The sequence below is a fragment of the Enhydra lutris genome, unplaced genomic scaffold (genome assembly GCF_002288905.1).
Source record: "Enhydra lutris kenyoni isolate GAN:26980312 unplaced genomic scaffold, ASM228890v2 scaffoldscaffold21, whole genome shotgun sequence".
In the NCBI taxonomy this organism is placed as follows: domain Eukaryota; kingdom Metazoa; phylum Chordata; class Mammalia; order Carnivora; family Mustelidae; genus Enhydra; species Enhydra lutris.
In genome coordinates this window covers 67,486,134-67,510,305 of record NW_019154105.1, presented here as the reverse complement: position 1 = coordinate 67,510,305, position 24,172 = coordinate 67,486,134, and the positions used below count along the sequence as shown (strand labels likewise).

The 24,172-nt window shown below is 52.4% G+C and overlaps 1 protein-coding gene across 1 annotated transcript in view; it reads left to right on the top strand.

The window, feature by feature from the left end:
- LOC111149245 (huntingtin) overlaps positions 1-24,172 on the top strand; it is a 140,170-nt gene that overhangs the window by 101,833 nt on the left and 14,165 nt on the right. Inside the window, 16 exon segments of the mRNA XM_022506203.1 lie at positions 4,085-4,226; positions 5,638-5,817; positions 5,953-6,129; positions 6,426-6,502; positions 7,734-7,872; positions 8,908-9,030; positions 10,645-10,858; positions 11,198-11,343; positions 12,811-12,988; positions 13,915-14,010; positions 16,553-16,740; positions 18,447-18,573; positions 20,423-20,523; positions 21,632-21,786; positions 22,157-22,296; positions 23,641-23,723. Coding sequence (XP_022361911.1) covers positions 4,085-4,226; positions 5,638-5,817; positions 5,953-6,129; positions 6,426-6,502; positions 7,734-7,872; positions 8,908-9,030; positions 10,645-10,858; positions 11,198-11,343; positions 12,811-12,988; positions 13,915-14,010; positions 16,553-16,740; positions 18,447-18,573; positions 20,423-20,523; positions 21,632-21,786; positions 22,157-22,296; positions 23,641-23,723 — 2,266 coding nt within the window.

Below are 24,172 nucleotides of genomic sequence, written 5' to 3'. Positions count from 1 at the left end.
TGTCTGCTTCAGTGCTTCTTTGCTGTACATATAAATCCCCCAGCGAGCTTATTAAAATTAGGTTCTGGTTTAGCAGATCACTAGTTGGACCTGGGACTCTGCCTTTCTGCTAGGGTCCCGGGTACTGCCAATGCTCTGGTCCATGGAACCCAGGAATCCAGGCCAGGTCCTGAATCCTTAGGGACTGTGCCTCAGAGCCACTGGGGCCTTGTTCCAGGGACCAGGACTGCGACCCAGCTCACTGCTGGACCTGGCAGCTGGGTACCTTAGGAATTAGGATCCTGGGCTTTCGTGTTCTCACAGTCTCCCCAGGAAACTCCCCTGGGCACCCGAGGTTGAGTTGTGTGGGGAGGACTTGGTGGGCTGGGGCTTGAGTTAGCCGCTGACGCTAGCAGGTGTGTGCAGGTGGACAGAAGGTGAGAAATTGTCTGTCACCACCGTGGGTGTGTGAGTCACTGAGTTTCCTTGCCCCTCCCACCTCCCCTCTACTTCTCCCACCTTCTCTTCCTCCTTCTCCTTGTCCTCCTTTTGTTGGCTGATGGGTGGTGAGGGCAGAGGGACCTAGAGTGGGGTCAAGAGGAAGTGGGAGGGTGGACCCCAGTCTGATTAGGAAGGGCCTTCCACAGATCTGGGGTGTAAAACATCCAGAAAGAACACTATTGGGATAATGGAGGGAATTTGAATGTGAGTTCAGGAGACCTGTTGTTTTGTGGTGATGAGTTCTCAGGGACCCCTGCTGGAGTACTTTGGGTTGAAGTGTCTTCACCCACGTGAATACTCTCAGGTGGTGCAGGCCAGAAAGTATGCGTATGTGTGAGTGCATGTGTGGTGTGTGCTTGTGTATGTGGAGAGTGCATGTGTGTGTATAGAGTGTGTGCGTATGTGTGAGTGCCTATGTGTGAGGTGTGCACATATGTGTAGAGTGTGGGCGTGTGTGGAGCATGCGTGTAGAGTCGTATGTGTGAGTGCACATGTGTGGGGTGTGCATGTGTGCGTGAAGGTGGCAACATAGTGGTTGAATCTAGGTGGAGAGGGTGTGACATCATCGAATTCATCTTTCAGCTTTTCTGTTGGCTTCAAAGTTTTCCAAGTAAAAGTTGAGGAAGAGGGATCACAGAAGTGGGCACATTTTGGAGCACACAGCTCTGAATAGTCCCCAGGAAGAGGTTTGCTCCGGAGGGGAGGACACGTGGGAGATGGGGCGTGAGGCCCTCACCGAAACTCAGTGCCTGGGAGCTTTCCCTGCATGCCCTCGGAGCGGCTGCAGAGGCTTCTCGGGGTCCCTGTTTGCATTTCACTACTTGCGAGTAAAGGTGGTCACGTTTTCATGTGCTTTATTGACCGTTTGTGGATCTTGTCGTAAAGCATGTGTTCAGATACTTGCCCGTTGTTTGAAATTAGGCTGTTTGCTATCTTGTTGTTGAGTTGTAAGTTCTTTATATATTCTGGATCTAAGTAAATGTTTTCTCTCAATTTGTGGTTTGCCATTTTATTTTTTTAATGGTTTCTTTTCAAGAGCAGAATTTTTAAGTTTTTATTAAAACAAGTGCATCAGTTTTTCTTTTTCATTCTTTTTCTGTTCAATCCAAGAAATGTTTGCCTACCCCAGGGTCACGATTTTCCTCTATGATTTCTTCCGGAAATTGTGTAGCTTTGCTGTTTACCATTCTGAATTAATTTTTGTGGGTGACAAAGCATGAGGGTGAAGAGTCCTCTCCCGACCTCGCCCCCCGAAGGGTGGTTCTTTCACTGTTTTTTGCGAAAAGGCCGCACTTTCTTTCGTGAGTTCCCTGGGCACTTCCTCAGTGTGCGGTGCAGTTTAGACGCATGGACCTGCCTGTGGACTCCACTCACACCCCTCAACTGGCGCCTCCCCCGCTGACACAGTGTCGTCGCCTTGGCTACCCTGCCAGGTCCCCCGCTCTCTTGACTTCCAAAATAGTTGCGGCTCCTGTAGGTTCTTTGCGTTTCCATGACACGTTTTAGAGTCGGCCTGGCAGTGTCCACAAGAGCCCGCTGGCCTCTCACTGGAGCTCGTAGCTGGTCTGGGACGGAGGGAGCACTGGCGTCCAGCGTCCAGACGCTCAGTCTTCCAGCATGGTCTCTCTTTGGGTATTTCAGTCTCAAATTTGCCACAGTAGCATCTTGTAGTGTGTCGTGTACAAGCATTTCTCGTATTTAATGCATTTCATGTTTTGGAATGCTGTTTAAATGGTACTGTGGTGTGCTGCTGGCTTGTAGAAGTGCGGCTGGTATTGTCCTGACCTCCCGTCCTGAGAGCTGGCCTGGCTCACGCATCGGCCCCAGGATGCTTTCCGTGGGCTCTGGACGGTGCTCTGTGACCACATGAGTATCATCTCCAGGTCAGACTTCCCTTCTTCCTTTCCCAACCGTGTTCCTCTTTTTTGTCTTTTCTGTCTCAGGACACTGACCAGGCCCTCCCTACAGGGCTGGCCTCCGTTTTTCTGTATCTGGAGACTCAGTAGATAGATGCGGTCCCACACAACAGTGACCTCCCCAGCTCGGAGGCAGGCTCTTGGGCGAATGGAGAGGCCGTGCTCTGGCCAATTCTTATTTGGGGGGCTCTGTCTTCACTGATTTGTTTCCAGTCTGCCTGGCCTTCTGGTGGCCTGTTATGGTCTTGCATGTGCCATGGCACTGGGGGTGTGGTGTGGCCCCCTGGATTTGGGGCGTTCATTCCCCGTCAGTGTCTGGCTGCATCTGTCCTGAGGTCTCCAGGGCTGCCCACTTCAAGCTGGGACTCAGTTTGGATTGCCATGGGTTGACGTTCAAATTGAATTGCAGGCTCTGCCCCCTTCCCCGCAGAGGCTCCCCTGTAGCCGTACCATCGTGAAATGGGGGCTGGCCGGAGGGCTGAGAAGAGGAGGCGTTTCTGTTGGTGGGTTTTTCATTGACCTATGACTTAAACGCTACACGGAAACACACTCTTTTGTACCAAATACTGTCAGGTGAACACCGCCATAGTCACAATATAGGATCTTTCTATAACTTCAGAATGTCCCCTTTGTCCTCTGTGGTCACCCTCGGCCCCCTGCCCCCCAGTTACTGGTCCATGCTCCATCCCTGTGTTCAGCCTGTTGCAGAATGCCGTATGGATCGAGTTCTGCAGTCTGTAGCTTTTTGAGTCTGGCTTTGTCACTTAGCGCAGGAGATATAAAGCTCATTTATGGCCTTGCACGGTTCAGTGGTGCGTTCTTTGGACGAGTGAATAGTATTCACTCGGACCAGTGAATAGTATTCCGTTGTACAGATAATAGTCGTGGCATATCCACTCACCAGCTGAGGACAGGGAAATTGCAGTTGGAACATTTTTTTTAACCTGCAGACTATTTTATACCAATTCTCGTGTAAATTTTGAGGTGTTGTAGGAGAAGTTGAGAAATTTCAGAATATTCTTGTCCTCATGTGACCTCTGTCCCTGCTAAGCCTCAGCAGAGATGCATAGGCTCTTTGTTGCTAAGGGAGGGGTATCATACCTGGTTAGGCTCTGCAGTCAGGGGCTGTTCACAGATGTGGCGACATGTGCGTTTGAGGGCTTGTGGCAGCATTGGGGAATCCCAAGGGTGTAATCCCATCGACTGAGAAGTGAAGTAACCTTCGCAAGTGGGGAGCGAGTTTTGCAGAAGTGCTCTCCGACAGTGGTGTGGCAGCACGTCCCCTGTGGGCCGGTGAGGGTGGCAGCATCTCGCCATTCGTCCTGTGGTCAAGTCCAGCCGCATGAGGGCTCTGTCCTGGCAGATGGGCGCAGCGATCACACAGATCCGTGCTGGGAATCGTGGACGGTCAGGGGGAGCCCAGTGCCTGAGCAGTGGTGGAGAGTGCGGCTTCATGGCAGATTCTGCCTTAAGTCGAGCATTGGACTGTTCACCCATGAGATCTCCATGTTCTTGGGACACCCACACGTGCTTTGCCACGGTTCAGAAGTTGGTCGCTAAGAGTGTGCGGCAGGGCTGAAACCCTGTCTGCTCCAGCGCGGGAACTGAGCTTCTGGTTGTCTTCTGCTTTGAAGAGAAGCTTGTTTTCATCCCGGAAACATGGTCAGTGCATCTGTTGCTCCTTACAGGAGACGCAGTCTATCCAGTACGAAGTCACTCAGCCCCCAGATGCCTGGAGAGGAGGAGGACCCCGGTGCGGCCTGCAAGCTTGGGATGTGCAATAGAGAGATAGTGCGAAGGGGAGCTCTCATTCTCTTCTGTGATTATGTCGTAAGTCAGGACACGGGTCCCGGTGGGCAGGGGGCCGGAGAGCCCCAGTGTGGGGGACGCTCCTGCAGACCGACCTCCCGCCGTCGCCTCAGGGCCACAGCAGGTGTCCCGTCCTTCTCCGGCCGGTCACGGATGTGGAGGTTTGTCTGTGGAAGGTTTCACTCCCCTGTCACCTCCTCGGCAAGCGTGACTTGGAGTGGGGTTCTGCGTCAAACGTCCCATCTGTGCAGAGGAGGTTGGTGCCCATTGTTGCATTTTAAAATGAATTCTTGTTGGAATCATCCATTTTTTAAAAATAACTTTTGTAGAGCTTTTGACCATAAAACTAGCAACACATTTTAACATAGAAAATTGATAAAAACCAATAAACAAGAAAATACAGCCTCCTTGTAACTGCACTACTCAGAAAACCTGTTGTGGCATTTTGGCTGGGATTTGGTGCTTTTTCTCCACTGGTTACAGTATGTGTGTTTCTTTGACACAAACACGGCGCCATGTTCATACTGTTTTCACACAGCAAAGTGTGTGACGTTCTCAATTGGAAAGGAAGGGCACTCCTTCTAGCAAGTGGTGGTTGTCATACAGATTTTTTTTTTTTATTGTTACTCATTTTTTGGTTAATTCTTTATGTTGAATTAGTTTTTCTATCTTGTTTTACTTCTGAGAAATAATTTAGTATAATTGTATAATGTCTTTCACAGAAATGAAGGAAAATACTAGTTTTATAAACCAATACTATCAAATTATACCACATGGAAAATATTAATCATTAACCAGATGTCAAAGAATTGGTCTCATTTTATAATTTCTGCCTAGGACGATTATGAATTAAGATGAAAAGGCAACATACATACTCAAAGATGGATATTTATTTCCTTATAATCTTAAATTTCTCCCCTTAATGTCCATTTGATACATGGAATCTATTCATATTTTGGATTCAGGAATTCTGTCAAAACTGTGGCAGGTACAGGGAACCCATTTTCCCCACTGGCCTGTCACAGAGCCGGAGAAGAACTGGGGAGCACTCTCTGTTGGCCAGACAAAGCCTGGACAGACCAGGCTGTGGCACCCGCTCTCGCATCACGGCATGGGTTGTCACTTGGGGGCAGGGCAGCACTGCCCCTATCGGTCCTCTGCCGTGGGGTCGCCGGTCCTTGGCAGGTGCCCGTAGCGGGTGGGGTCCAGCCACCAACCGCTTCAGCCCCAGTGGAGGGTAGAAGGTGCCAGAGACTGTGAGGTCAGTTCCGACCCTGATGATCATTGGTGGTCAGACACTAGATAGCTTCAGTGAGGATTATACTTTGGAATTTGTTTTCCCCTTCCCGCCTCTTCTGGCCTTTTCTGGGGCATCCACGTCTGTTCTGTCCTTGTCTACTTGAGAACGAGTCTTGTCATTCCTTCTCTGCAGTGTCAGAACCTGCACGATTCAGAGCACCTAACGTGGCTCATCGTGAATCATATCCAGGACCTCATCAGTCTGTCCCACGAGCCTCCCGTGCAGGATTTCATTAGCGCTGTTCACCGGAACTCCGCCGCCAGTGGCCTCTTCATCCAGGCAATTCAGTCCCGCTGTGAAAATCTTTCCACCGTAAGTCTCCCTTGTACCGGCAGAACCAGTCAGGGGCTTTTTCCTCACCATAGAAATGTACTATTGGAATTTTTAAACTGCTGATTCCTGTTGGCCCATCGTGTGCTCTCTCTGCTTTCCTGCACCCCCCGCCAGCCGACCACCCTGAAGAAGACACTTCAGTGCTTGGAAGGGATCCACCTCAGCCAGTCAGGTGCTGTGCTGACGCTGTACGTGGACAAGCTGTTGTGCACTCCGTTCCGTGTGCTGGCTCGCATGGTCGACACGCTGGCTTGTCGCCGGGTGGAAATGCTTCTGGCCGCAAATTTACAGGTACCAGAAAAACACTGACGCTGATTTTTACTGAGAACTTTGCAGGGCTGGCAGAGCCCTTGCCTGGTTTTCTCCTCCCTGGGCATGTTCTTCACGCACCCCTGGGAGAAGCATGTCTGAGGTGCACGAGTCAGTCATTCCTTGTGTGCCCGACAGGAGTACTTCTCGTACTTTCCGCCCATGTGCCTCTGCTACAACAAACTGTACACTGTGGTCTTTCCCTCTGAAGTGAACGCGGGGTTATTCTGACTCCTTCCATGGCACACACTTGGCTGATGTGTTGTTGTCTCCTTCAGAGCAGTGCGGCCCAGCTGCCCGCAGAGGAGCTGAGCAGGATCCAGGAGTATCTTCAGAGCAGCGGGCTGGCGCAGAGGTAATGCTTCCTCCAGGCGTCCCTTCCTTCTCCATAGAAACACTTAGATTTGTAAGGGAATGAACTCAGGATGGGAGACTGATGTGCTTTCTAGACCAGTTCTCTGCAGAAAGGCCCTAATAGAAAACCTTCCTAAATTCAATAAAATGGGCTCTCACTTTATGAAAAGGGAGCTGAACGGGCAGCACTACCTGTCACCTGTGGTGACAGGGACATGCCTGCATCCTGTTGGCTGGCTGAGGCCCGTGCGTGTCCAGGTTGTCCGTGTCTACCACCTGTGATACGGGAGAATGGGAGTGACTGGTTTGATCATAGCCAAGTCGGTGCACGTAACTAGCTGCCACATGAGGGCGGGTGAGTCTGAAAGACGTTACCTGGCTCCTGGCATGCAAAAATGACATCTGCGTCTCGTTAAAATGTGATCTCGTTCTAATGTTTGTCACTTAATTCCGCTGCCTAGTCTTCTAGAAGTCTTTATCAGAGATCGTGACATCTATATCTGTTTGCACAAGTAAATAAAATACATTTTATCTTTGAATTTCACCTTTTTTCCCTCCACATGGGGGAAGGTGTGTGTGCTCTCGCAGGAGGGCACGCAGGAGAGCAAGAACAGAGCAGAATTGCTGCACGGTAGCTCGTTGCCAGTGCCCTTGTTTGGGGGGGCACCCAGCCTGCCCGGCAGCACACGGTTTTCGTGATTTTCCAGTTTGCTGGGCCCAGTCGTGTTGTGATTTGCATGATGAAGTTGTTGCTCTCATAGCAGATGGTAGAAGGTCGGACTCTTATTTTTTGACTCCAGACTTAGTATTCCGCACAGATGAAGAAGATTATAAATATCTTTTGCCAGATGCGGTGCTTCCTCTATGAAGTGAACACAGATTGGTATACATTGTATCACGTCGGGAGAATCAATGGGAGATTTTGTTTGCTTGGATCTTAGAATAGATGATCTCTTCTGCATTTGTAAAGAATGCTTTTATTAGCTGTTAAACCATGTATTGCCTGCTACAGTGTTTGAGTCTAAATGAAATGTCTGCAGAACATTTGTGGGGCATGAACTGTGGTTATTAAAAATAATCTAGAGCCTGAATTTGCATCATGCCGTGTCTGAGTGTTGTTGAGACAGCTCTGAAGAGAAAGTGTCAAACATGTTGCATCTCGCTTTAAGAAGCCACTGTCACCTCATAACCTGGGAGACTGTGCTCTAACCCCACGTGTGATCGGATTCCAGACACCAGAGGCTCTACTCCCTGCTGGACAGGCTTCGTCTCGCCACCGCACCTGGCTCACGCGGCCCTTCTCCTCCGGTCACGTCCCACCCGCTGGATGGGGATGGGCCCCTGGCACTGGAGACCGTGGTTCCAGACAAAGTACGTGTCCAGCCCGTGTGCATATGGCATGAGGGGCCCATCTGCACACCAGCCATTCCTGTGTGTCTTCTACATCTTTGGCAAATCCAGAGCATGTGGCGGGGCAGCTCAGGCAGCAGGACATCCTGGCACCTGGTGTGGTCCCTGGGGGCTCCCAGCCTGCCATTCCTTGCCAGCAGTGGAGAGGGTCCCATCACTGACAGGACGCCTGAGGCCCAGCCTAGGTCATGAACAGGAACTGTGGGGTGAAAATGGAAAGGCTGGCTTGGCATCTTGGCATCAGGGAGATGGGAGAGTCAGGAAAGCAGTGGCCGTAGCCTGCATAGGGTTGTGCTCACTCACTTGGCCTGTCTGCCTCTCCTTAAACCTGCTGACCTCCTGTTTGGTGACTGCGCCTTCCCAAGGACCCTGGTATGTGGTCACGACCCTTGCTACTCATCTCAGAGCTGGGGACCGTTTGGGGCCTTGGCTGATCCTTGGTACCCTGCTTTCTGGAGGGAGGTCAGTGTAGACCTGAGCTTGGAGTTTGGAAATCCATAGTCTGGGCACAGAACGGCAGTGCTAGGGTGAATGCTGCACTGTCCTTGGGGAGAGAGGAGCACTGCAAACACCCCAGTAGAAGACGTTGGGAGCAGCACCAGGCAAAGGGTGGACAGAGGACGAGGGCACAGAGTGGAGGGCCTGCTGCCCTAGTACTTAAACTGAGTTAGGAGGATACGTGGGTGTTCACCAGGGGAGGGGAGAAGCAGAGGCTGTCCAGGTGAGAACAGCAAGTCCCAAGATAGAGCCTTTGTAGCGGTTCCTATGGAAAAGGCCGGTAGTTTGGTGAGTGGCCGCATCGCCACCTAGAATCCAGCTGGAATCCAGTTTCACGGAAGCCACATTCTTAGTCCCCAGGAGGCCACTGGTCCTTTGGTCTAGGGCCACAGGATGTGAGGGGCAGTGGGTAAAGAAACAGCACACATCAGTAGAGTTGAAGCCCCTTAAAAGCCATGCCAAATTTCACTGGGTTATCCACCTTTTTCTTCTTCCCAGGACTGGTACCTGCATCTAGTCAAATCCCAGTGCTGGACTAGGTCAGATTCTGCACTGCTGGAAGGGGCAGAACTGGTGAATCGGCTTCCTCCCAGTGACATGAGCACATTCATGATGAACTCGGTATGGCGGAGAACAGCGGGGTGCTGACAGGGTGCCTGATTTGTTTTATCCTCCTGTGACTAGCTTAGGACATGGGCCACTCACTTTTCTGCCTTAATGGCAGAGACTGATACAGGCTGGAGCCTGGGAGACTCCAGTCTAGATGGGACAGGACGCAGGGTAAGTCTAATCCAGGTGGGACGACGTTATTTCAGCTGCATTAGAGACCAAAAGGAGGTAAATTGTGTCTAATTCAGCTTCCCATGCATTTGAAGAAAAGAGGTTCTCTTAGATTGTAGTCTGTTCTCGCCGTATGTCCTCATCATCATGAGGACAGGTATGAAAATGGTGTCATGCTAGATGATTTAACTGACCCTCGTGGTATTCTGGAAGTTGATTTTAGTAAGACCCCTCCCATTGTTTTTTGTGGTGAGGTCCCCATACCCCTACATCATCCAGTGAGGCCCACTCCCTGTTACCTATGGTGTATGTAACGATCCATGATGTGTAGTTAGGCTTACACCCTACAGATCATGAGGTCCCCGTCCCCACCCTTGATGTCATGCAGGAACGCAGGCTGGGAGGCCTTGCAGAGCCTTGTGTCCCTGCCCTTAGCTCCTGGGCAGGTCCTGTGGGGACTGGAGACCCCGGTTGCAACCAGCCACAGCCTTGGCAGCTTTTGTCCCAGACCTCCAAGGACGAGCAGCTGGCTAAACCCTCAGGTGTTTAGCGCAGCCTTGATGGACCACGTGGGAATGGGGAGCAGCAGGGCCCTGGGGGGCGGGCAGCAAAGGAGAGACCGGGCGTGGGTGAAGGGACTCGGGGCAGAGGCACACAGCCATATGTTCCCAAGTACTGATTCTTTATCACTTTGACAGCAGGAGCTGTGTTGAAAAAACTGCATTGGCTCAAACTCAGCTTGCTAAAATCAATTTAAGCTCCATTCAGTGAAAGCTGATTTGCTGAATGATAAATTTGCTTAACGATCCAGTTACTGAATTTCTCAAATTCAGTAATTGGACTTTTTAATAGCTTAAAAGTTCTGGCTGTAGCAGAAAGGTTCAGTTTTGGTTACTGATGATGACATAGGCTTTTCTGAATGTTACCTAAATTGAGATGAATATTCTACCTGAAAATTGGCCCAAAAAATCCTTCAGTAATTTTTAAAAGTTGGCAAAACCCAGTACAACTGGATCCACTGTCATAGAAATGCTGCTTCTCACCAACAATTGTGGCCATTTTGGTTTATTTTGGCTGCCTTTGGACATAACTTATCTTTCTCAAACTTGGGGAGTGTTTGGTGTTTCACCGGATTTCTTGGGTGGCATGTCAGCTTCATTTTGTATTTTCATCACTTATAAATCACATATGTTCAGTTTCTTATTTCAAACAAATCTGAAGGCATAGAAAAATTTAAAATCTTTCTTTAATACCAAAGTACCCCAAAGAGATCAGAAATATGCTTCACAGAGCATATGGTATTTATTCTGGGAAGTAGAATATTCTTCAAAATACATTGCTATGGTTTACTCGTCTGTGCTTTCTCCGAAATGTTTGCATTATCCTTTCTTCTGTTGTGTTTTTCTTGCCTGGTTGAAAGTGTGTAATTGTTGAACTTTTAACATCCTAATTCAGGAATTCAACTTAAGCCTGCTGGCCCCATGCCTGGGCCTGGGCATGCGTGAAGTCTCTGGGGGCCAGAGGAGCCCCCTTTTTGAAGCAGCTCGCCTAGTGACTCTGGACCGTGTGACCAGCCTGGTTGAGCAGCTTCCTGCTGCCCATCATGTCTTCCAGCCGTTCCTGCCTGTGGAGCCCACTGCCTACTGGAACAAGTTGAATGATCTATTTGGTAGTTAAAATTAAAACTTCTTTTATTTTTAAAAAATGACCTAGAACAGTATTGTACTTTGCACTGAGTAAAGGTACAATAAATGCTGTTGATAAACTGAAAGCGTCAGAGATGATCAAGAGACAGGGCTGGGGACCCTTGGTCCAGTTGTCTTTTGGTGTGTTTGCCCCTTTGCCATTCCTCTGCCTCCCCCTGGAGGAACACTAGCATAGGCCTCAGAGGACAACGTGTCCCGAGTCACACGCACAATCTCGTAGATTCTCTGAGAATGGACTGACTGCCTTTCCCGGGTCATGAGCTCCTGCTGGAATTGTGTTCACCCGCAGTCTTGTGTTTCAGGGGATGCCATGTTGTATCGGTCCTTGACCACTCTGGCCCGGGCCCTGGCCCAGTACCTGCTGGTGTTCCCCAAACTGCCCAGCCATTTGCACCTCCCCCCTGAGAAGGAGAGGGACACTGTGAAGTTTGTGGTCATGACCCTCGAGGTAAGTCTGTGCTTCTGTGCCAAGAGACTGTCACTGGAGAAGTAGGAAACCCAGGAGCTGTGCAGTCGGGCACCTTCTCTCCTCACTGGGGGGATAACTGTGAGGGGTCAAGCACTGCATCCGTCCCCTACTTTCCTGAGCCCATTCACCCCTCTGGCTGTGGGGCTCCTCACAGATGCCTTGTGATGTTGGCCACACAGCACTTCCTGTGCCTACTTTCCAGCTGGCCTGGGACCTGGGCTCCCACCCATGCCTTCTCCCCCAGGCATGTCTGGGCGAGGGCACGGGTCTTAGAGGAGGGTCTGGTGGGGAGAAGCCAGGATGACTGGAGAAGTGAGCAGAAACCTTCTGGGGTTTCCCAAACAGTGGGCAGAGTCCTGTGCTTATGTGTGGTTCTCTTTCCTTGATTCTAAGATGCCTTTGATTTCCGGATAGACATCCATTAAATACATTTTCTCTAAGGAAAAGGAAACACTGTGAATGTAGTTTGGATCCTGATTTTAGATAATTAAAGAAATTAGTCTAGGAAAATTATTATGTTTTAAATAGAGTAAAAACCTGGATGTTTCGGGCATGGGAAATTAAGCACTCTGTGTTAGCACTTATGATCACCCCCAAATGTGTACATACTGTGGGTGCATCGCCTTTCCATACAACTTGGGGCAAACAGTCTAGCCTGCATCCTTGCAGCCAGAGGGCCCGAGCTGTTAGTCAGCCTGAGCAGGACATGGCTGACTTAGTCTCAGCTCCACCCGTCACTTCCCAGCTGGCAGAGAGGTAGGTGTGAGGAGGGTGTGCAACCAACAGGCCCTGGTCTGGGACCGGGCCAAGTCAGATGGCCACTGACACTGGTCCTGGATGTTTTGGTGTGGTGCTTAGGCCAGCCGCAAGTGGACAGTTCTGGTACAGCATGGTCACTGCCAGCAGCAGTCTCATGCCTTCCGTGTGCAGGGTGAGATGGGCTCTGTTGTCCCATTTCACAGACGAGGACAGCAGGGCTTAGGTTTGGTGGGTTATCTGGTTTTCACCCACTAAGATGTAGCCCATGGGCATTTGAACCCAAGCCTGGCTGTCTCCAGGCCCCATGCTCTCTGATTCAGGCTCTGACTCTGACCAAGGCAGGGCCTGCCTGCACCCTGGGAGCCCTGAGAAGCTTGGCCTGGAGACCATGTGGCCAGGGAAGGACTTCTAGAGGAGTCCATGAAGCTGCAGGAAGGAGGAGCAGTGAGATCAGGGTGGCCATCCTGGCAGAGAAGCAAGCCCGGGCACCCTTGGCAGCGGGGGGTCAGGCTTGAATGTAAGGGAGTCGGTAACAGGGTCCCGTCCCTCTGGGAGTACAGTCAGTCCCGCCAGCCTCTCGTGTTTGGGCCAGTTCCCGGAGAGCTGGGGGTGGTTTGCTTCCCCGACAGCCTGAAGACAGGAAGGAAATGGGCCTGAGCCTTTGGTAACGCCAACCCTCCCCTTTAGGCCCTGGCGTGGCATTTGATCCATGAGCAGATCCCGCTGAGTCTGGACCTTCAGGCGGGCCTGGACTGCTGCTGCCTGGCCCTGCAGCTCCCCAGCCTCTGGAGCACGCTTTCCTCCCCGGAGATGGTGACCCATGCCTGCTCTCTCATTCACTGTGTCCGCTTTGTTCTGGAAGCTGGTGAGTCCATGGCCACAGAACATTTTTCTCCTCTGTCACTGGCACCAGCACTCAGCTTTGCAGATTGGAGCACATGCCTTTATTTCATGCCACCTGTTTACTGGGGGCTGAACCAGGAACCGGGGGTGACTTGGTGGATAAAACATGGGCCTCGTGTACATCTCCAAGGGCTTGGATTCTGTGCTGGAATTGGATTTAAATTTGCTTTTGTAGTCATTTTGCTTAGATTTTGGAGTTCCAGCTTTCATAAAAAATACTCCTAATTGTATGTCCCTTTGATCCCTGGTCCTACTTGACTGTTTCATGCTTTTAGTCCCACATGACCATAAGATTTAATAAGATTACATTAGGAAGATTGTTTTCTGTTATAGTCAAAATGCTTGTTTCTATAATGCATTGTAATAGTAATATATTATAAAATAAAATGACTTATTCTTTTCAAGGGACAGTGTCCTTAACAAGGGTCATTAGCCAGAATTTCCCCAAAATTGGACATTATAGTTTACATGTTAGAGGGTGTTTTGAAGTTTCATTGTTTAAATTGTTTTCATCTGTGCATTTGTAGTCAGCTTGAAAACGAAGATCTAGGGAGTAATTTTCAAAGCCAGACTTCTTGGGGATCGCAGTGATGCTTTTAGCAGTAATGAGTCACGAGCTGTCTGATAAAGACCTCCAGGGCAGGAGGTGACAAGCAGCAGGCAGTGGAGAGCCATGGAAATCTCAGTGTAGAAGTCAAGTCCTGTGCCTTTCAGACTAGCCCAAACACTGATGTGCCCATGTCTGCTACTGTCTAAAACTGACTATAGGAAATCTACACCTCATTTGACTTAGTCTGTCATCTTGAAATCTTTGCATGAATGTGAAAATTTGAATAATAAGGAATAGTAAAAGTGTTTGGAAATTGTGTGTTCTGTTGTGATTTTTAGTTGTGGTGCAGCCTGGGGACCAGCTTCTTAGTCCAGAAAGAAGGATGAACATCCCGAAGGCTTCCAGAGAGAACGAAATAGATTTAGACACACAAAGTAAGTCTCAAGATTCATTCCATCCATCCATCCTTCCTTCCTTCCTCCCTTTTTTTTTTTTTTTTAAGATTTTACTTATTTATTTGAGAGAGAGCGAGGGAGAGAGCACAACAGGCAGGGGCAAGAAGAGTGGACTAGGGAGAAGCAGGCTCCCCTCTGAGCAGGGAGCCTGATGCGGGGCTAGATCCCAGGACCCTGATATCATGACCTGAACTGAAGGCAGATGCTTAACTGAGCTACCCAGGTGCCCCAAGACCCATTCTTTCTTACCTGGCTTTTCTGAGGGCTTGAAATTTATTCATAAAAGAGACTTTTAAAAGGGTCAGTGTGGACACTTGAAAGCTTACTTAATTTAGCTACGTTTTGTTGCTTACCTCCAGAGTTGAGGGCAATTTGAGTACGTCACCTCCCCTGTGCTCCCCATCCCCTGGTCACAGCTGTTCTCCACCCTTGGGCTCTAGGCCTCACCCCCAGACTTGGCTCCCTGAGCTCCTGGGGGGGCACAGGCTGCGCTCCCGCCCTGTGTGCTCGCTATCGTAAGTGCTTGCCAATGAATGTTTGTCGAGTGATGAATGAGTGCATGGAAATACCGAGGGACTTGAAGTTCGTGTACCTGCCCACACAAATGTTAGGTGACCTGAGTGCCTATTTCAGCCTCTGTTTTGGTGGATTTTTAAATGAAAGTTACTGCTCTTCCTGCAGAATAAACATCCACATCCCACCCACTTAAACCCCTTCCAGCTCCTCGGGGTTTCCAGACTTAGACGTGTGCCATGGCTGTGCATGTTCTCTCCTGATTCAGGTCTTTCGCTGGCAGTGTGGCAAGGCAGGGCGGGAAGAGAGCTCTTGGCCAAGTGACTGCTTGTTCCTGGGGGCCTCCTGGCATCTTCACCGGGGGTGCGGCTGGAGTGCCAGCCTGCGGCCCGTCCAGAGACAAGAAGCACGTGCCCCCGGCGGTTCTTGGCTGCCTCTTTTATGGAACGCTCTTCCTTGGAATCCTGGAGTCTGCCATGCTCTGGTGGCTTAGGAAACGTGCCTTTTTTCAGAACAAGTACATACATGCTTTGTCCTTTCACCGGCACATGTGCCAGCTGGGGGTGGACAACGTCTTCCTGTCATTCGTAGTCAGCATGGTGATTTTTCTTCTGGTCGCCTGCTGAGGGTTCTGTGATCAGATCGCTGTCCAGGAGCAGTGTGTTTCACGACCCAGCCAAGCTCCTCTGCAGGTGTTTTCCTCGAAGCTCTCTGGTTCCGCCAGCCCCCAGTTTGTGATTTCGTGACTTCTTGTTGAGACAGGAGGGCTATGCAGACACTGACCTCCCTGCTGGGCCACGTTCTAGCCGAATGGCCTTGGCAAGTTATTATCCGGTGCTTCTGCCGTAGAGATATGGATGGCACTGACCCCGGGTTGGTGTGAGGATCACGTACATGAGAGCCCCGAGAACACGTGCCAATCTTGTTACGCTCAGCAGACTAATTTTAGTCATAATGTGAATTTCCATTCCTCTGAAAAGAGTTCAAGCATTTCAAGGGGTCGAGTCGGAGCAGACAGGCCCCCAGACAGGAATGTGTCTAGTTCATGCCAATCCTGTGTATTCCCTGTGGCCCAGTGAAGACCGTCTGATTTCTTCCCGGCCCTAGGAGGGAGCTTGCTGTTTTTATCACCTGGACAGGATGATAGCTTTTACAGAGTGCCTGTTGGGGCACCTGTCTGGCTCAGTCAGTAGAGCATGCGACTCTCGATCTTGTTATCAGAAGCTTGAGCCCCGGGCACAGAGTTTACTTAAAAAAAGTATTATCGAAGGCAGCTTCGTTGGGACTTGACTCCATAAGCCCATTAAGAGCCTCCTCTCCATATGACAATGTTGCTTATCCTGTCAAATCCCTGAACCATGGGTTATACTCGTGCACGACCCAGAATGTTTTGTCAACTCAGCCAGTAATGTTCTGGCTCATACTTGTGTCCGACTCAGCGTGACTGCAAAGCGGTCCCTGCCCTTGGCATGCTGTGGCTCTTGTCTAAGGCTGTGGGCTGTTCCTCAGTGTTCTGCCTCAGGACTTCTAGGGGAGACTTGGCACCCTGTCAGAATCCCACCAGCAACCTGGGAGAGCCCCTGATCTCAGGAAACATGGAGCCAGAGATGGGCAACCAAGTTTTCTGTACACCGGCAGAGAGAGCACCGCAGGGTCCCAGGGGAACTGGGGAAGGTCGGAGCACGATGGCTCCTGGGTGTTGGCCAGTGGGTGCTGCCACACAGTGCAGGGCGGGCAGGGGGCTGGGATGGGGTATGGGAGATGGGCTCAAGACCGCAGTTCTGGCCAGCATGGAGAGGATGGCCAGTTTCGGTATACTGGATGGAGATAAAACTTGCAGGCCCTTGGTACCGCCTGGGAGTCTAGGGGTCTCTGCGGCTGTGGCTGAGCCGCTGGCTGTAGGCCTGGGCCTTTGCCTCGGCAGGGGTGGGAAGAGCAGGAGCAGAGGTGGCAGCTTCGCTGTGTGTCTCAACAGAACAGGCCTCGGAACCCTGGTGTTTGTTTTTAGACCCGGCATACATCACCACAGCCTGTGCGATGGTGGCAGAGATGGTGGAGTCTTTGCCATCGGTGTTAGCCTTGGGGCACAAAAGGAACAGCAACACCCCCGCGTTTCTCACATCGGTGCTCAGGAACATCATCATCAGCTTGGCTCGCTTACCCCTCGTCAACAGCTACACGCGCGTGCCCCCCTTGGTGAGTCTGCTCATTGCTTTGCACAGAAACCGGAATAACAGAGATGTGTGGGCTGGCCCTGGGCTGGGGGGCTCCCGGCAGGGAGAGCAGGAGCTTACCACTTAGGTTCCTCTCCCGGGTGGCCAGAGCCTTGCATGGTGCATGGGCCAGGCCTCTATCTGGCTTCCCTAGGCATAAGGTCCAGCGGTCATTGGTAGAAGTGCTGGGTTTTGCAGCACGGGGTGACACACTGCATGTCGGAGTGAGGGTTAATCTCCTGCTAGTTGGTCCTCGGGGTTAGACGCAATTAGAGGGTAAGGCTGCGCCCTTGGTTAACAGTGGATGGAAATCGTGACCTGGGGTATTTGCCTCTGGGCTCAGGCACCGTCTGATACCATTCAGCCATCTGGACACAACCACTTTTTAAATTCCTGATTCCCGATTGTTCTTGGAATCAGTTTCAAGTCGGCATGCGTCCACATTCTGTCTCAGGTAGCAGGAAGGGCTTAGTGTGAGTGGGTTGGGGGTCAGTGGTGGCTGGACAGCCTCTCCCTGGGGAAGCTGCAGAGACGAGTAGGGGCACCGGGTGAACACGGCATGGCCTCAGGTCAAGGTGAGCAGGGACCAAGAGGAAAGGGGCTTGCATCTGCCTCGAAAGGACCTGTGCCTGCCTCTGGGCACAGCCTCTTTGCCGGTGTGTGAGAGGGCGGCAGGCTGCCCCCCTGAAACAGGCCTCCTCAGACTGGCGTGCAGCTGGTGCCCCCCCCCCCCCCGAGATCTGGCACCGAGCAGCGGCTGCAGCCTAGTGTGCTGAGCTGGCACGTCTGCAGTCCCAAGCCTGCAGGAGAAGCAGGGTCGCCCCCGTACACGCAGGGCATCTCTAGGTCTGGAGCCGGCTTGCTCCTCTAGAGGGGCGTGGGGAGTCGCTGTGTGAAAGCCCTGTCCTAGAGGTCTCAGTGCCTGGACCAGACGCGACAGCACGGGGTCTGGGGCCCAGGCTTTAGGGGGTGCTCCTCCAGCCAGGGTCTTCACCGGTGGAGCAGCCTGCGCCAGGGCCCCACCAGGAGGGCACCCTGTCAGGGTGTGAGGAGCAGGTCTGTGATGCTGTGAGAGACCTTGTGTCTTCCTGAGCCGACTGAGAGGCAGTGCCCCTGCGGAGGTGGGCTGGCCGTGTCTCCGAGGCCCCCATGGGTGCTCCTGGGGCATCGGGAGCTGATGGGTCTGCTCCGCTGGCTGGAGGGGTGGCTTCTAGGACCACCTCGGTTCTGCCTCGGGTCAGCCCCGTGTTGGTGGAGGTGACAAGCGTGGATGGTGCGGCTTTCTGTGCCCACCCGCCAGGGACTCTTTCTCGCACAGCCAAACCTCATCTGATGCCCATCTTCATCTAACACACCAGCTGCTGTTTGGGGGCGGGGCTGCTCCTGGCTGCGTCCCGGGGGCTGCCAACATGGACTTTGGAGAACGGACTGGGGAACAGCCAGCTGGGGAGGTGCAGGATGGGTCGTGGCGGTCAGAGAAGTGGGAGGGTAGGAGATCTTGGGCAGCGCATGGAAGATGTTTTTCGGAAGGATGGTGTGCTTGCTTTCAGGAATATCTGTGTGAGCTGTCGGTAGACATGTGGCCTCCAGAGAGAGACCGTGAGTAGAGAAAGGATGCTTCATGGTGTCCTCAAAGTGTGGCTGTCCTATCTTGACTGGGGTCACTCTGTTTCTTTTTTGTCTTCTCAGGTTTGGAAGCTCGGATGGTCGCCCAAGCCAGGAGGGGACTTTGGCACAGCCTTCCCTGAGATCCCAGTGGAGTTCCTCCAGGAGAAGGAAGTCTTTAAAGAGTTCATCTACCGCATCAATGCACTAGGTAGCCTGGGTTTTTCTTCCAGAATTGTTAGTCCTCAGAGTGCCTAGTTCTTGTTTGTTCCACAGGGGATATAGGGCCTGATACGATCATGTGTGAGTACATTCCGAGGTGAATACCAACTGTCACCGTGAAAAATGCTCCCCAGGTTGGTGTGGTGTTTGGGGGTGTGAGAGAGATGGGCTGGGTGTTTAACACCACATCTTCACACTGCAGGCCTGTCGGAAGTCAGGACAGGCCCCTGGTGGCAGATCACACACAGCCCAGCTCAGCTACTCTTATTTCCTTGGGTGCAGGGTGAGCAGGTGGAGGGAGCAGGGGAAGGGGGCTTCATTGTGTGAGACAGCACTTGCTCCGGGCGGTGGGGACAGGCATCTTAGGCTCTAGAACTCCCAGTGTCAGGCCTTTAGCATCGTTATTAGATTCGGAAGCCAAATGAGACGTGACTGGCGCCGTCATCAGTAAAGGACAACCTCTGTGGTTTCCTGCCGGGTGGCTTCTCTACTTCCTGCAGTCCAGAGTGCCTTGTCTTTTTGTCCTCATTTCATGGCTGGAGGCCCGGTCCAGTGGGAGGGCTGTAGTTGGTAGGTCCCGAGTGGCTGTGTCTGGCTGTGGTGTTTCCTGGAGCATTCGGACTGGGCACCCCACCTGCCCATGAGGTCTGCCCTTTGTCCTCGTGACCCCGTGCTCTCAGGCTTCTGCAGAATTTGTGCTCTCTCGATCCCAGAAGGTTCAGGTAGCCAGATCTGTCTTGCCTCTCCTTTTCCTTTGAGTGACGCAGGCAGTTGGTTACCGTGTCTGAAGTGCAGTCTCAGCAGTGACCCAAGACTATCTCAGGCAGCTTCGTTTCTCTCCCGTCCTCGAGGTGGTTCCCAGGCGGTCTCCTGGCTGGCCCCTGCGTGCGGTCCCTCCCTTCCTTGCTCAGGCACCCTAGTGCTCGAATCCTTACTCAGACCTGCAGGAGGGACCCCGGGCAGCTCCACAGTCTCTTTCTCTTGTCGCCTTCGCCCTTGTCTTTGTCCGTTCCTCTCCTTTCCCCTAAATAAACTGTGTAAACATCTGCCTGCTGCACCTAATCCTTCCACATCCAGTTTAAAAGAAGATCCTCAAGTTTGTTGCTCTGGTTTTCCGGCCTTCAGTACCGCCTCCTGTCCCTCATAGCCCGAGTGCAAGTGGCATGGCCACGGCCACCTCCCAGGCCATGCGTGGGAATAGGAAGCATGGCACTCAGCCTTCCCCTTGAGTGGCGCTGGTGGTGACGGTGCTTGAGGGCGACCTATAGGCACACCTCTGCCAGACACGAGTACCCGCACTGGGTCACACCCTTTTGATCTGTTCTTTAGACAGAATCAGAGAAACCATCGCCTTAAGTTCTTTATTTTCAGCAGCTTCTCTGAGAATTCACGGTGCACGCATGGCTCCCGCTCCAAGCGTGCAGTCTGGGGGCCTGCTGTCTGCACATGGCTGTGCAGCTTGCAGCTTCAGACTGCGCTCTGTCTTTGGGGAGGACCTGGGAGCCTTCCAGTGAGCAGGGCAGGAACAGCTCAGACCCTCTCAGATGTGGCCTGCTGCTGGGACATCCCTTCCCTTCACTGTGTCTCCACAGCAGGGGTGGAGATGGTGCCCCTTGCTTGTCGTGTGGCCTCAGACGTGTGTACTTCTGTTTCTTCGTGGGTGGAGTGGAGCTGGCAGTGTGGCTGCATCTCCGAACCGGCATGTGGCCCAAGGGGGCAGCTGCGTGTCGACCCCAGGGGCGGGGCCTATTCCAGCTACAGCCATGCAGCCCAGCTGCCACGTCACATCGAGGCTGGGGAGTGGGTGACTCTGTCTCACATAACATTTGCATTCCTAGGCTGGACCAGCCGCACCCAGTTCGAGGAGACGTGGGCCACCCTCCTTGGTGTCCTGGTGACTCAGCCCCTGGTGATGGAGCAGGAGGAGAGCCCACCGGAGGTAAGGCCACGTGCGGACCCGCACAGCCACTGGCTGGCACCTGGGCAGTCGAGGCAGCTGGTGACCTGTTTGTGGGGGACAGAAGAAGGGCAGGAGGCTCGTTGTTTTGGTCTTGACTTAGGTTTACAAGGGTGGCCAGTCTAGCCTAGACTAACGTTGCAGAGCAGGAGCAAATCCCCTTGAAGTTGCAGTGGCCTTGATGGCCAGCGGCTACCACATTCCTCATTCAGGGTCAGTAGGGTTACACCCTCTCTGGGAAGTATGTTTGAGTTTTGCCTATCAGAGTTCACGTACAGCATGTAGGTTGGATCAGAATGAAAAGGCACGTGGTAAAGGCTGTGGATACGGGTACCTCCCTGTGTTTTGACTGGCGGGGCTTCTCAGAATGTTCAGGTGCGTCACATTCCTGTACTGTCAGTACAAGCCACGTTCTGATAAGGCAAAGCCTGAGATACTGAAAGCCATCAGATAGAAGTGTGGCACAAACTCATAGAAATGTCAGCTCAAAGAGTAAACATATGTCAGAAATCACGGGTGTCTTTAAATTCATGTGTAGAACTAACAGGTTGTCATATGCAGAGTTCCTAAAATGAGGGAGGAAATTGAAGGGCAATTTCTTAAAAAGTAATTTGCATTTGGAGATTTGTGCCTGTAGGTGACCTTGCCTTGAAAGGCAGACATCAGCCATCAGATTTCTTTCAAGTCACAGATGTGGGGAACTTAGGCAGACAAAACAGGATCCTTGGGATGCCTCGGTGGCTCAGTGGGTTAAAGCCTCTGCCTTTGGCTCAGGTCATGATCCCAGGGTCCCGGAATTGAGCCCTGCATTGGGCTCTCTGATCAGCAGGGAGCCTGCTTCCCCCTCTCTCTTTGCCTGCCTCTCTGCTTACTTGTGATCTCTGTCAAATAAATAAATAAAATCTTAAAAAAAAAAACAAAACAAAACAACCAAAAAACAGGATCCTTGCTGGGAAGGCGTGTCCCTCTACAGCACTCGAGGCTCCCCATAAGACCCTGCGGCCTTCGGGTTCTGTGTGCAGGTAGGGGCAGAAGTGGTTTCCGGTGTCTGGACGCTCGTGACTTGATGAAGTGTGGGCTCTCCTTCCAGGAAGACACAGAGAGGACCCAGATCAATGTCCTGGCTGTGCAGGCCATCACGTCGCTGGTGCTGAGTGCAATGACCGTGCCTGTGGCCGGCAACCCCGCTGTGAGCTGCTTGGAGCAGCAGCCCCGGAACAAGCCCCTGAAAGCCCTCGACACCAGGTGGGGAACAGTGAGGCGCCTGTCCACCCTGCCCAGAGTGACCAGCGCCTTCACCCCGGGCCCTTTGGTCTGTTTCCAGAATGACAAACAGCACACTTGTGCATGTAGCATGTAGCCTCACCATACGGAGTGCAAATCCAGAAGGGATTCGGTGACCTGTGACAGTTGAGATCGCTGAGTGTTTAGGGCAGACTAGCAGAGCAAGAACTAGACAAGGCCACGTGGACAGGAGTCCCCTCAGAGGGAGTGTCCTTTCTGATCACAGGGGCTTCTGTTTCCTGTAGGCAAAGCTGGAGGAAGCCCTGAGGTTTTTGCTTTTAAGATTTTGAAAGGAAGCAAGATATTCTGTAACCTTTGTTCTGAATTTTAGGTTTGGGAGGAAGCTGAGTATTATCCGAGGAATTGTAGAGCAGGAAATCCAAGCGATGGTTTCAAAGAGAGAGAACATCGCCACCCATCACTTATACCAGGCGTGGGACCCCGTCCCTTCTCTGTCTCCAGCTACAACAGGTACCTGTGGGAAGAGGGGCCATTTGTCCCTGGGACAGAACTACAAGGTGACCAAGATAATAACACCACCGGTCAGGCAGAGGACTGGAGGTATCTTTGGAGGCTGTGGTACTCACTGCACAGCTCTAATTTATGAGTACCTGTCTCACTCATGGCTAGGCGAGCATAGTGGTCTTGATGAGCTCGAGTCGAACTGAACTGGAATGCTGTCCCTCACCAGTCAGGACATGGGGAGCAGAGCGGCTCTCAGCCTGAGACAGGCAGTGCTCCTGGGAGGGTAGAAGTTGAACTAGTCGCTCCCGGGAAAAATCAGCAGAGTTCCTCAGTGACTCCTGTGACTCTCCAGCTTCAGAGCAGAGAACACTATGGCAAGAGACCCTCGGGGCTGGGCATCTCTGGGGCTGAGCTCCCTGCCCCCAGCTGTCCTCCCTCTGCCCCGCCCTATACCTGCCACTAGCCCGCACCTGTTCTGTGTGGGCCTGCCGGCTGTGTACCTGCCGTGTAACGGGCACTGGAGTTTGTCACTCGGGCTAAAAGAAGGAACTTTGGTGGGGTTTTTTTTTTTTTTTTTTTTTAATACACAGGTTTTTTTGTTGAACAGACAGCGTTTTTTTGATTACCTAGTCTATTTTAGGGGTTGTTAGGTCCTGTGATTGTAAGCATCCTGAGGGCTTTACCTAGAGAGCATTCTGTGTGGCCATGCAGACACTAGACATTTACTGGAGTGCTGGACCATGCTCAGGAGCGTGCACTCGATGGCCCTGGGTCCCTTGAGCAGCTTGTGCCCCTGGGAGAGCGAGGTGGCCTCACTCACTATCACAGGAGCTGGGGCAAGTGGGTGCCTGGAGAGGTGCGAACACCCCAGGGACATGGGGGCAGGAGTCTCTTGGGATGGGGCACATGGACGCTGGATCTGGTGGAGGGTTAGCCAGGGACCTCTGGCTGGGGGTTGTTTAGGGTGCAGAGTGTGTGAAAGACAGCGGTTGTAGAGAAGATGGGTTGAGTGGGGGTATCTGGTGAGCGCAGCTGGACAGCCTGGACATAGGGCAGGGTCCCAGGAGGTGCTGCCCACGGACATTGTCGTCAGGGCCCCCAGAGTGCAGAGCTGCTGGGCCACAGCCCCACCTGCAGCTACTGACCGACGTCTTGGCCGCTCACCCCCAGCGGGTTCCCAGGCAGTTGGCCGCTGCTGTGTTACAGAGGGAGCCAACTCAGCATGGCCGCGCTGGCCTGCCCGAGAAGGCCCCAGAGGCCCTTGGGGCTCTGCAGAGCTGTCCTCCTTGGCTCCCGGGGTGGGTGCTGCTGGACAGGCAGGATGGCCTTCACGGTGTTGTCGCCCCCCAGGTGCCCTCATCAGCCACGACAAGCTCCTGCTACAGATCAACCCCGAGCGGGAGCTGGGGAACATGAGCTACAAGCTTGGACAGGTCAGTGTCGGCAGCGGCTTCCCCTCCCTTGAGCAGCCAGGGCATGTCCCCCTGCTATCCTCACTTGCTCTTATCTGCCCTGAATTTGGGCTATTGGATGCATCCAGAAAAATTACATGCATTTTTTAAATAAAAGGAGGGCTTTTCTTTTATTTGTTCTCATTTATATTCTCTTCTCCAAGGATGATTTAAGGATCCTGTGTCCGTAGTGATGTGAGTGTGTATAAGTGCAGCGAGGTGGTATGAGTCAGGCGTCAGACCGCCAGGCTCGGATGTGGTGAACACACAGTAGGGCCCTTGCTCTGGTGGGCCACGGTTTGGGCCCCAGGCATCCCTGCTGCCAGCTCAGAGGGAAGTGGGGTCACACAACCCAGTGCAGCAGATGGGGTGGCTCTGGGCACCAGGGCGACGGCTTCCTGGGCAGGTCACTTTGAGCTGTGTGCTTTGCG